The 12,900-nt window shown below is 34.1% G+C and overlaps 1 protein-coding gene across 15 annotated transcripts in view; it reads left to right on the top strand.

Moving 5' to 3' along the window:
- Positions 1-8,530: 8,530 nt before the first annotated feature.
- Positions 8,531-12,900, top strand: part of brsk2a (BR serine/threonine kinase 2a) — a 324,106-nt gene continuing 319,736 nt past the window's right edge. For all 15 annotated transcript variants that reach the window (XR_012400417.1, XR_012400416.1, XM_073943185.1 and 12 more), the window contains exon 1: positions 8,531-8,941. Coding sequence is in view for 13 of the 15 variants with exons in the window: in XM_073943185.1 (XP_073799286.1) it covers positions 8,848-8,941 (94 nt within the window). In the remaining 2 variants the exon portion in view is untranslated. The remainder of the gene's footprint in view (positions 8,942-12,900) is intronic.

Here is a 12,900-nt window from a genome sequence, read left to right as displayed (position 1 = left end):
GTGTTTAGCACTGTCGCCTCACAAGGAGGTTGCTGGTCTGAGTCATGGTATTGTAATGCTGATATGAGTCTTAGGTGGTATTTCTTTGCATGGGCTTCCTCTGAGTGTTCTGAGATGGTTGCATCTATGATCGCCCTGATGTCTTGAATGGAGATTAAACTAACTACGTTTAGTAAATATATAGGCCTTGCTGGCCAATTTTGGGGAAAATCACTTGGGAATGAAGAAGGCTTTATGGCTGGGGGCAAGGTGCAATAAACAATTTTTAGGTTAAGAAACATGAAACATGAATTTTTATAGACCTGGCCAGAAGGAATAACAGGCATAATTGCTATAAAAATGCTAAAGAGACTTATATTTTGTGTTGCCAGTTTATGGGATTCCAACCACTGGAGAAATATTTGGCAAGGAGCCATATTCTTGCCATGGACTATGGCCTAATAGTTAGCAATTTGAACTTTCAAAAGTCTTGTATTGTAGTATTGTAGGTTGGAAAATGACTACCCAGCACCCTCTTCCACCGTTGATTCCATGGCTGAGGTGAGTGCCTTTAGAAAGATACTGAACCCCCACTGCTTCCGGGACAGCCAACTGCTTGAGATGTGTGTTCACTGGTGTAAGTTGCTTTGGATAAAAGAGACTGTAAATTTAAGTGTAATCAAGCACTTCATTACCCTTTTAAGCTCACAACTTACTCTTCCAGTCTAGCCATTGAGTTGGGGTGGAAGACAGAGCGCATGCTGATATTGGACCCAAATCACCGGATTAAAAGCTTTTCAGACTAATAAAAACTTTGGCCCTTTTGGTCCTAATCTACATGCTGAACCCCAAATAAGCAAGCTAAAGGCCTAGGTGGCAAGAACACAAAACTCCACCATCTGAGAGAAATTGAGAAAAAACCTTTGGGGAAACCAGACTCGGCCAAAGGAATGAAAGGTGAGAGCTGCAGTCCAGTTAGAAGTTCAATTATCAGTGTTGAGAACTTGTCCCATCATTAAGTTTTTTTTCCCTGGGAACTTGTGAGTCTTGTGGCCTCATTTCATCAATGTGCCCCTGGCCAAGGAAAACTGTGCTGTGAATGCTGGATATGGACTGTATCCAAATAATTATATTACCCTAAGCAAAAGTGATCAACAGAAAAGACAGAAAGACTTTGAGCGACTGTAATTGGCTACATTACAGTTTATTCCAATTGTTTTGCCACAAGGTTCAGAACCCTGATTTCAATTTTCAAAACTCTAGACACAAAACTCTAAACAGTCACTATTTTAATGCATGATCTCCAGTGTTCAAACCACTACATGATGGGTTCATTTCCTTAAAGAAGTCTTGCATTTGCATTTGGATCATTGGTTCACATAATCCTGTTATCATACAAATACTACAGGAACACAACTTTAGATCACCAGCACACAAAATGCACATCGTTTCAATAAACAATCTTTAACAATCATTAAATATTGTTGTGGATCCAGGTTTCATTATGGTTTATACATAAGTGTAGAGGGAACAGTACAGACAGTGGACACACTAAACTACTTTTATTCATACCATCATAATGTAGGTTTACTGTCATTTTTTTCTCATAGCAGGTCTCCTTATAGAATAAATAGCTGATATATGGCATGATTTATGACAACATATGCAAATTACAATTGGATTCCACATACTCTATATAAAATCTCATAAGTCAATAATTTGTCAAAATAGTACAATAATCATTTTTTTTCAACCATATCATACATGTATGTGTGTGTGTGTGTGTGTGTGTGTGTGTGTGTGTGTGTGTGTGTGTGTGTGTGTGTGTGTGTGTGTGTGTGTGTGTGTGTGTGCGTGCGTGTGTGTGTTCATATACAGCCATATGGACACATAAAAATTATAGATAATTTATTTGTAAAGGTAAAATATATAACATAATAGATCATGTATTTACGTAACATATGTACATATTTGTAATTATAATAGTTGAAAAATGGCAATATTTTGACATGTATAACATATTTTATATACGTAAAATTCATACAAACTATTATGCCACATATGTTATTTGCATATATTTCTATATATCAGGTTTCTATTTTGGGATGTGTGTTTCCATCAGTATGGTCTTGTGGATTTGGTCACAGGTTCTCCTCTACATCACAGTGGTGTTTTTATTACTCAAACATCTTGGAAAGAACCTTCTGTCAATGTGAATCCAGGCCTGCCATTGGTCTGCTGTGATTGGGCTTTCTTACATACAGTACAGTAATGTCAAATATTGTACATCAGTTTCCACGCATCAAAAGTAATGCAACAGTTATTTATCATTTTGAGTGCTTGTATCAGTGTATAATAAAATGAAGTGAAGTAAATGAATACGCATTTATTTCAAATGTAATGTTTGAGTTGCATTTTGAAATGGGATCAATTTAATGTTTAATTGTGCTATATTAAAAAGGTGATGACTTATCTTAGGTATCTTTGACTTGTGTGTGTTGTATCCAAGCATTTGAAAAAAAGAGTTAAGAGTTTTGCAAAAATGTGCAATTTTGACTGGTTGTGAATTTTGTGTCTAAAGTTTTTAAATTGACACCAGAGTTCTGAAATTTGTGTCAAAACGATTGTAAAAAAACTTTAATAGGGGATTCAACAAACAGAGATGTTTGGTTTCATGAAGCTGAAGGCATGTCAAACATCTTGCCATTGGGAAGAGTAATGATGTAGACCACCTTATAGCTTTCAGTCAGAACACAGTTTTGGGTTAAATTTGAAGGCCAGAGAACCTGTACACAGTGTAAACAGGGTATTGAATCCTCTGCATCTTTAAGACTGCTTTCGAGCAACTCTGGGCTAGTTGTCACGTTTGATGTAGGGAAAGGGTTGCGAGGACTCAAGTGTAATAAAAAATAGGTATTTATTTATTATAAAATAAAGCAAAAAGGCAACATAAACAACCCTAAAAGGGAAAACATTACCTAAAAAACAAAACACAAACTTGACTGGGCTGGCAGGACAGGAAAGGAAAAGTCTAGACAAGACTTGACAAGAGTACCATACATATAATGTATGATCAGCCTGATCTCACGAGAAAACGTAAGTATTTTACGTTTTGCAAGTTTAGTGGCTAATTCGTACGAATTCATACGAGTTCAGTCATACGAAATTGTACGATTTTAAACAGGAGGCATGGCACCTAACCCCACCCTTAAACCCAACCGTCATTGGGTGATAAGCAAATCGTACTAAATTGTACGAATTACATCGAAAAAATTCATATGAATTAGCCACTAAATCAAAAAGTTATGAATTGCCATGAGATTGTGTTGGTATGATAAACAATTACAACCTGGCACAGCACAGCAGACATGTGGAGACTATAAAGAAGAAATAAGAACTCATTAACTGCATGTTCACATGAAAAACAACACTAAACCACACGGTGCAAGTAAATATGAGCCACGTGCGAAATACAACACCAACACAAACAGAATGTACAACACGAGTACACAATAAATGAAAACTCTTACTGTGCACTCGCACATGCAATGTGCATTTTTCATCCCAGCGCCAACTGAAACCATCTAAGACGCTGAGAATGAAACAACATGCTCCGAACAGAACAAACACAAACACCAGGACGAGAGTGCGCATGCCAAGCACCCCAGAACTCTGAAGCATGCCCGGCAAAGATGGCACTCATACAAAAAAACGAAGACAGACGAGAACAGAATAAGAGTGCTTGACCCGAGAAAAATCGAGCTGAGCACAACATACAAGACAAGACAGGACTAGTTTCTGGACTCTGACATCAAAACAGGAATTAACAAGGGCGAAGTAGCTGAATCCTGACACGTAACTTAGTTAGGTAATTTAGTCTCAAAAGGGTGTGTCTGCAAAGATCTGTATAAAATAGCATTACACTATAGGGATTCCTGTAATTAAGACATTTCATACAAGTCATAATGTCTCTTCCTTAAAGAGTGAACACATGTAAGTAACTGAACACTCTAGCAATGAGGAGAAAGACTTATGAAGTTCAGACACAGGTATAAGAAATCAGGGTTAAAGAGGGGTATTGAACTTGGTTCTGGATGGGCATATAAGTATAAAGAGATTGTAATTCATGATGGATGTTCCATCTGCAGATTTGGATGGAGTATAACACAGAAGACAGCAACACTTGGTTAGCCATGATAAAAAAATAAAAATAAATAAATAAATAAAAAAAAGTTACCATAACTCCTTGTATGTAGAATTGGATTAAAAGAATATCCATTTGAATTAATTGGTTCATTCTAAATACTCTACCTCAAATGGAGAGATAATTTGCATAAAATATAAAAAACAAATGGAGAGATTTGCATGGAATTAAGTTTAATTCATTCTGTTAACTTACTGAGTGGTATTGTGGCTCAGCGTTTATCACTGTTGCCTCACAGTAAGAAGGTCGCTGGCTCGAGTCCTGGCATTTTTTAAGGCTGGTTCAAGTCCCAGATGACATTCCTTTAGGTTCACTATCTTACATAAAGTTTAGATGTCTGAATCAAAGTAGAAAAAAATAATAATAGAACAGTTCTTGTAAAATTATAGATTAAATGAAGATTAAAGTTCATCTATGATGAAAATCCTCTTTTGTAAGCTGTTTGGACTAAACTGAGTGTAGGTATAGTGTGTCCACAGTCATATCGAAGTGATATAAACACAATAAGTATATTTTTTTTACGAAATGATCGACAGTCGTAAATTAACATGTCTCCAGGATTAAACGATCTTTTCAGCTCTCTGTGTTCAGCAGCACCTCAAGATTAAGTATTACAAGTCTAAAATGTTTCTTAAACAGTGCATGTTTGTAATAAAAACAGGTAAAATTGCCTTGTAATTCTTCACCACGGCTGCATGTCAGTACAATTATACAAGAAGATGCTTCCTGGTTTGTTAAATTAGGTTCATTTTGTACATAACGGATATCCATACCGTAGTGGATATTAACGTGTATCCTGTCACATTTGCTGTGCAAAAACAGTGCAAAGCTAAATGCACATGTGTGTGCAAACTTTATAACGACTTTGTGTGTGACTCGTTGTAGAGGAAAGGCTTGAATTGACTCCACAGCAAATACATCAATTAATAGTTGGTAAAATTCTTACTATGTGGGAGATCTGCTTTATTCTTGTTTGATATTGTGCTGCTTCTGTGTGAGATGCAGCAGGAGAAGCTACACCCAGGGCTGCTGCTGGCCAAAAACTGGTAAAATGCTGGTAAAATGTAAAATCTACATACAAAACAAAAACACATAAACATATTTATTATGTATAATTATATAAATCTATAAGTCAGAATTATTAGCCCCCTTTGATTTTTTAACATTTTTTTAGATTTTTCCCATATGATGTTTAACAAAGGCATTTTCACAGTATGTCTGAACAAAGACTTATCTTAAATCTTAAAAAAGGGTACCCTTTAAATTTAAGTCCATCTTCTGTACAAAGTAGTTGCCATAAATTTGGCACGATTTTACTGTAAGTCATTTAGATGTTGTGAAAATCAAGTTTATTCTACATTTGAAAAATTCCATTGTAAACAACTTTACTAGTTGCTAAATAACTTCAAAAGGGTCAACGTAGCTTTTTGTATTAGAATAGTGTCCAACACACAATTTATGAATGCATGTACCAGAGCAGCAGAATCAAATTGACCGGGAGTGATAAATAATATTTGAAGGTCAGTTTGTTTAACAACATGCATCTCATCCTATTGTAAAAAACGTTGAGGTAAAAATTAGCAGACATATGTAAGACCTTTAGTGGACATTACCATGTAGCATCATAGTCATTTTGTACCCATCAGATCAACAAACAATTTCCAGAGTTTCACCCTTTTATCAGAAATGTACATCGGCATCTCATTGGCATAAATCTCAACAAAATTCCTGTAATATTATAAATATGCCTGGATGCTCACATGGACAACAGAGCAGTTATAACTAAAAGACACAAATGCTATTTACCAAGTTTAATTGGTTTGCACCTGTCAACACACAAACAGTAAATGGCATAGGTGCTTGCTGTGACTCCTGATTAATTTCACAGTGTTGTGATGCAGGGAGTGAACGATGTATTGACAATCTTGATTGGACACAACATGTACAGATGCTCTTCAAAGGGAGATTCTCACAAATAACTTGTTAATAGGGGTTTGAGGTTTTCTTTATAGATGACTGTTATGTTACATTTGTACTGGGTAAACCTCCTTTGTTGATATTGGAGCAGGATTTCTTTCACATAAACACTTTCATTTCTTCTTTTATGTCCTTTTTGGAACTTAAAGTCTTTGGGCTAAAGGTTTGGTTTAGTTTACACACACATGCATACACAAAGAAAATTAATCATATAGTAGATAGTAATTCATCTTAAACGTTTTTTTTCAGTTGCCAACTAAAATAACTGCTTCAGAGTTTTTATCTATATTAATAAATTAATATATATATATATATATATATATATATATATATATATATATATATATATATATATATATATATATATATATATATATATATATATATAATGTTGTTCAAGGAAGTTCACCTTGGTGAAAAGACATTTACTGTAAGTAACTTTTGAGTGCACATCCATGTTTACTTACATATATGAGATCATTCTAGATATATAAATGTGCATTTTTAGAACACTTCTTAATGCAAAGCAAGTTCATAATTAAATGTAATTAAGTCTGTTCAAAACATTGTTTTGTAGCCCTAAACGATGTAATGTAGACCTAAATTTCAGATCTTCCTAGGAACTTCAAGTTCTCACTTGAAGACAAATTTTAGGATTGTTTTAGTTTTTGTTCCTGATATTTAGTTTCAGACATAACTGCTGATAGTGTGTGTCAGATTTAGTTTTTTACAACACATGCTTTAATGTAACTCACAGGATGTACAGTTGAAGTCAGATTTATTAGCCCCCCAGTTTTTTTCCCACAATTTCTGTTTAACGGAGAGAAGATTTTTTAAACACTTTTCTAAACAAAATAGTTGTAATAACTCATTTCTAATAACTGATTTATTTTATCTTTGTCATGATGACAGCACATAATATTTTACTAGATTTTTTTCGAGACACTTCTAAACAGCTTAAAGTGACATTTAAAGGCTTAACTAGGTTAATAAGGTTAACTAGGCAGGTTAGGGTAATTAGGCAAGTTATTGTATAATGACGGTTTGTTCTGTAGACAATCAAAAAAAATTGTAGCTTAAAGGGGCTAATAATATTGAACTTAAACTGTTTTTTAAAAAATTAAAAACGACTTTTTAGCTGAGATAAAACAAATAAGAATTTCTCCAGAAGTGAAAATATCATAATTTATACTGTGAAAATTTTATTGCTTTGTCAAACATAATTTGGGAAATATTTAAAAAAGAAAGAAAGAAAAAAATCAAAGGGGGCTAATAAATCTGACTTCAACTGTAAATGTAAGTGTGAGCAATTAAATGACCCCTGGCACTGCAGTGGGTTTTTCAAAGATAGGTTCTGTCACAGTTAGGGATGCGTCTCATTTGGTGCTGCACTTCCAGCACCTGCTCATGCCTGTGCGCAGGTCTGAAATCAGTAGGTTGTAAAATGAAACTTGTGGCCAGCACACTCTACTCAGCAAATTTACAGCACTGAAATTTAGGCAATTGAAATAGGCTACCTGTTTCACTAATGAGATAATACCAGACAAAAACATATAATAATAAATAGTCAAATATTTCATAAATATAATGTAAACAAACTTTAACATTCTTTAAGAAATTCTCTCAAAAATAAGCTTTGCAACCAAAAGTTATAATCCTACTATGACAAAGTGTTTCAAACTCCAATTATAAGGGTTTGTCTTTTTTTTACTGTTCAGCTTTTTTTTTTGTATCAATGTTGTTTCAATGTTGAAACATAAACAGACAGTACATGTTTGAAGGTTGTCATGTCAGCTGCATACGTCATATGCATAGACTTTATGCTTAAAAAAAAAAACTGAGCACATGTGAATGACAAAAAACAGCATTAGCAATTAATAAACAAAAACAAAAAAATATGTTAAATACCATTTTAAAGGGTCCTTAAGGGTCTTGCAAATTGACATTTTCTGTTTCTTTTCACTTTATTTTCACAGATTTGGTTATTTGTTTATTTAAATTATTTGATTATTAATAAAGAATTAAAATAATAATAAATATTTTTTACACTTCCAAAAAAGTAATTTTTTTTAAAGTTAATAATGTAATGCTTATTAATTAATTAATCTTTTATATATATATATATATATATATATATATATATATATATATATATATATATATATATATATATATATATATATATATATATATATATATATATATATATACATACATTAAAGAAGCCAAGCAACCCATTTATTCAAAATAGCTGTGTTTGTTGATTTCTAATTTAAAAAAGGGCATTTTAACCTTGCTGACGTCGTTTAGTGACTATCCAATGGCGAAAGCTTAGCTTTTGAATATTAACAAGTGTGCCTTCACCGTAGTAGCGTTGGTGGATTCGCAGACCGGCTATTCAACAGAGAGCAAACTGCACAGGCGGACGCGAGCTGTGCAGGTCTCCGCAATGCCAGTCGGATTTTAAAGCACCCGGTTCAGCCCGTAAAAAGGAAGGAACAGGACATATTAAAATAACCCCTTTTCCCACTTAAACCACAGACTATCTGGCTGATACGGACTGGAAAAAAAAGATAGAGGCATCGTTAAATTGGAGTAAAGCGCGTCCTCCGGTGCAGCGCAGAATTAAGAGGATTGCTGTATCCCAAGAACTGCAACGCCGCGTGAAGTGTGTTTAGACGGGAAACATGTCATTGTCTGGGAAAGAAAATAGCACTACCCCTCATGCCAATTACGTGGGACCATACCGCTTAGAAAAGACCCTCGGGAAAGGACAGACAGGTTTGTGCTTTAAGGCATTTTGACTGTAATATGCATTGCTTTTGCCATTGGATTATAATCTCCAAGTAAGAGAAGTCAGTTGATATGAGTCCAGTTGATATTGTTTGTTGGTTATACTGTTTTGCATGACGGACAGGTGGATGCATCTGTCATTGATTCGTTTCCGTGTTCAGTAAGATTAAACCAAATAGCCTCTGCAACCTTCAGCTTGGTTGTTGCAGCCCTGGAGCGTGGATGTGTCCTTTTGAACTTGTCTACCTGAGTTTTAGAACATGCATTGATGCATTTATGCATACACGCTAATCACTAACTGCCCAATAGCTTGAACTTTTCTAAGAATAGCTGGAATAGTATTGCTGTGATTCATATGAAAGTGTTCAGTATAGAAATTCACAAAAGTACTTCCTCAACTTTCTTTCTTTCTTTCTTTCTTTCTTTCTTTCTTTCTTTCTTTCTTTCTTTCTTTCTTTCTATCTATCTATCTATCTATCTATCTATCTATCTATCTATCTATCTATCTATCTATCTATCTATCTATCTATCTATCTATCTATCTATCTATCTATCTATCTATCTAACACTAAATGTTTATTCTATACCACATTTTTATACATTACAAAATATATATAATTTTTTTGGATAATTTGGCATACAATTTACTTTGTCACATCCTAATTATGCGAGCCGGAAGAGGAGCACAATCTGGCGGGGCAGCAGGAACCATACAACTGCACAAGGAAAGTGATGCAACACTTCATTGCAGTTTAGGCCTGTTTGCCATCCCCAAATTGTACAATGCTGGATATTTTTTTTTCTTTGACCCTTTCTCCAGAAGAACTTTAGTTGATGCTTTTCGTATAATGACTGTATTGAATTTTAGGTTGACTGCTGGATATTAGCTGAAATTAAAATCTTGCAATACACAGAGCAGGCTGTTTGCTTAAACACGAACCATGGCGGTTTTATCAGTGGTGTTCTGGGTAAAGATATTCTGCCAGTAATATTCACAAAAGTAAAAAAAAAAGAAGTTATTTTTTGATCATTACAATTGTGAAAACAGACTGAAGTCAAGTTAATGTAAAGACAGAATTTTTCTCATTTTAATTTATTGCTAGATAATTTAGGCACATGTAAAAGTTTATGAATAGCTCTGCACAAGCACCTCGACAAAAGATAAAATGCAGAAAATGAAGACAAAAAGCATTTGATTCTCACTCTTTGAATTTAGGGAGAACTAACAACATACTGTATGTTAACCAAAAACATGTTGACGTAGTTTATTTAAAAACATTATGGAATTGGCTCATGACACTGATGATATTTCACAATAAATAATAAATTAACATGAACTAACCATGAAAACTAAAAAAAAAAAAGTCTTTGCTAGAGTAATTTATTTAATTAATAAACACTGAACAGCATTTTATAAACCAATATTTATTTACTAATATATTGCAATTGTTTTACTTTATTTTAACTAACTAATGGAATCTTATTGCCGATATTTTGTACATTCAAAAAGCTGTCCAAGTGTCTTTCAGCTGCTGTAAACCAAAGTCTGTTTGTCTTCAGGCAACAGCTTAAATAAACTCTCCATGTCTACCACATCATCATATCTGCATGATGCTTGTTGGACGTTTGCAATCATGTTTAATGCTACAGCTTAGTAATAATCAACTCACTTTACAGGTATTATCTAAGAATTTGAAGACAAATCATCAGTGATTTTTCACTTCCTCATGCAAGCTGTATCTGTTAGCTGTTATTTATAGTGTAAAGTGGAAGGCCTTGGCTGATCAAGGCATCCTGCACATTGCCATATTCATTATGTGATTAGGATCCGACACAAACACACGTGTGTTTGTAATCCCTCATGTTAAGTCTCTGGCTCACTCAGTCTTTCACGTGGACTTGTTGAACCATGCATAACAGTGACAAACTAAAATAAAAGGAGGCAGTTGGAACTAGGAATAAAGCTGCATATTTGAGTTTATACAACAGTTCTGCCTGGTTCTCGAATCTGATTGGCTGATAGCTGTGTGATATTCTGCAATAACAGCACTCGTATAGCCTCCTTACCCTTCTGTTTTACTCCGTCCACATGGTGACAGTAGGACCAATAAACTAATTACAGTTTGACAAATATTGCAGCTGTTGTACAACATGAAGTACTTTTGAGGCTTTTTTTAGGCGAGGATGTACTTGTTTAGTATGCAACTATGCAGTTTATTATATAAGGATAGTGGCAATTTTAAAAATTAATAATTTTGGAGATACAGCACGTCAGCATTAGCCTGTCATACTGAGCAGAGCAAAGATGGTTGCCGCTCTGCCAGAAAATGGTGACAAAACTGCATAATAAGCCCTTAGCTTATTTTCGAATTACATCTGAATAAATCATTATAAAACAGGTAAGTGTCATTCTAAGTCGATCTCTCTCTTTTGTATGCTGTAGTGCTGCATTTATACCATAGTAATCTGGTAGTGATATCCCAATTGCAACAGGGAAATACTGGGAAATGTCCTTAAACTGATGGCATTTTATGTAAAATGTGAGCAAATCAGCTGTCTTGTCATTACTTTAGGCATTACGCTAGAGAATCACTCAAATACTAGCTCTAAAGTGACATTTGTGAAGTAGCAACGATTTCTGCTGTTCTGAGGTCAGCTACAGATATGAATGAATGGTGGAAGAAAGTAGTTTTTTAATTCAAAAGGATTTTTGAGGCTCTTCGTGTTTGATTTACTTTATGTACGCGATTACGCTGTCAAACTCTTGATAAAATCAATATCACTCATAGCAGTACAATATGACTGTATATCGTTACTGGTGGGACACTAAAGCATTGCATGCATCCCACCAGTGTTGATTATATAGCCATATCACGCTACTACTTGTGTGATATTGCTCCTGTGTCTTTTTAGCCTTTTCTAATGAAAAGTACTTTGTTTAATTATTGTGTAATGGAGTGAATTTCTTTGGAGTATTGCAGTCTGTTTTAACATTATGGTATAGGGTTATGTTAGTGGCTTATTTTAACTTAAGCATCTACTTTAATTGCACAAACAATAACATATAACTGTATATTTGGTGCTGTTGTGAAATTGTGGGGGGTGGAACAGTGTGATTTTGCTACAATGACACATTACATTACAAGTTGTGTATTTCCACTTCACTTCGCTGATCTAACACAGGCAGTGGGGTTGCAGTTAGGTTTACGGAAGATGAATTACACTTACAGTTGAAGTCAAAATTATTAGCCCTCACATTAATTTTCTTTTCTTTTTCACATATTTCCCAAATTAAGTTTAACAGAGAAATTATTTTTAAGAAATTAAGTATTTCCATAATTTTTTTTCCTATGTTGAAAGTAATAATTAAGCAGGGCTAATAATTCTGACTTCATCTGTATCTTGTCCAGATTTGTTCAGGATGCATTTTGTATATTTAGGTTTAATTGAAATTGCTCCACAAGACAACTTCAGTTATTCAGGATATTAATATATATAATTTGTAATATCTGGAACAAATAATTCAATTAAGTAATCTAATCTATAATTTAATTAGAATCAAAACATGTCAAGTGCTTTTTCATTGTCAATATTTGTATCAGCTGATTTTATGTGCAACTGTTTTTGGCTTTGTGTGTGGTTGGACAGAAACAGGATGACTTCATTTCTCATTCCGTTCTGTTCTGTTGACATTGTCATTTTTAACAGTTTCTAGGCACATTAACTTGGCACAATAAAGCAATTAAGGTGTTTATTCTCCTTCTCATTGACCTCTGAGCTGGTAAAAGCTCTTCCAATTTAATAGAGAAATTGCAGTGTTTTGGGCCAGTATAACAAAAAAGTGCATGCTTCATATTTTCATTTTTTTTTCAAGCATTTTAGTGTGCAAAATTTGAATATTTTTTTATTAAGTTGCTGTTAATTAGAGTAGACATTCTGAAAGTTTG

This window comes from Danio rerio, chromosome 25, assembly GCF_049306965.1.
Source record: "Danio rerio strain Tuebingen ecotype United States chromosome 25, GRCz12tu, whole genome shotgun sequence".
In the NCBI taxonomy this organism is placed as follows: Eukaryota; Metazoa; Chordata; class Actinopteri; order Cypriniformes; family Danionidae; genus Danio; species Danio rerio.
The sequence above is the reverse complement of the archived record's forward strand: the minus strand, read 5'-3'. Positions and strand labels throughout refer to the sequence as shown.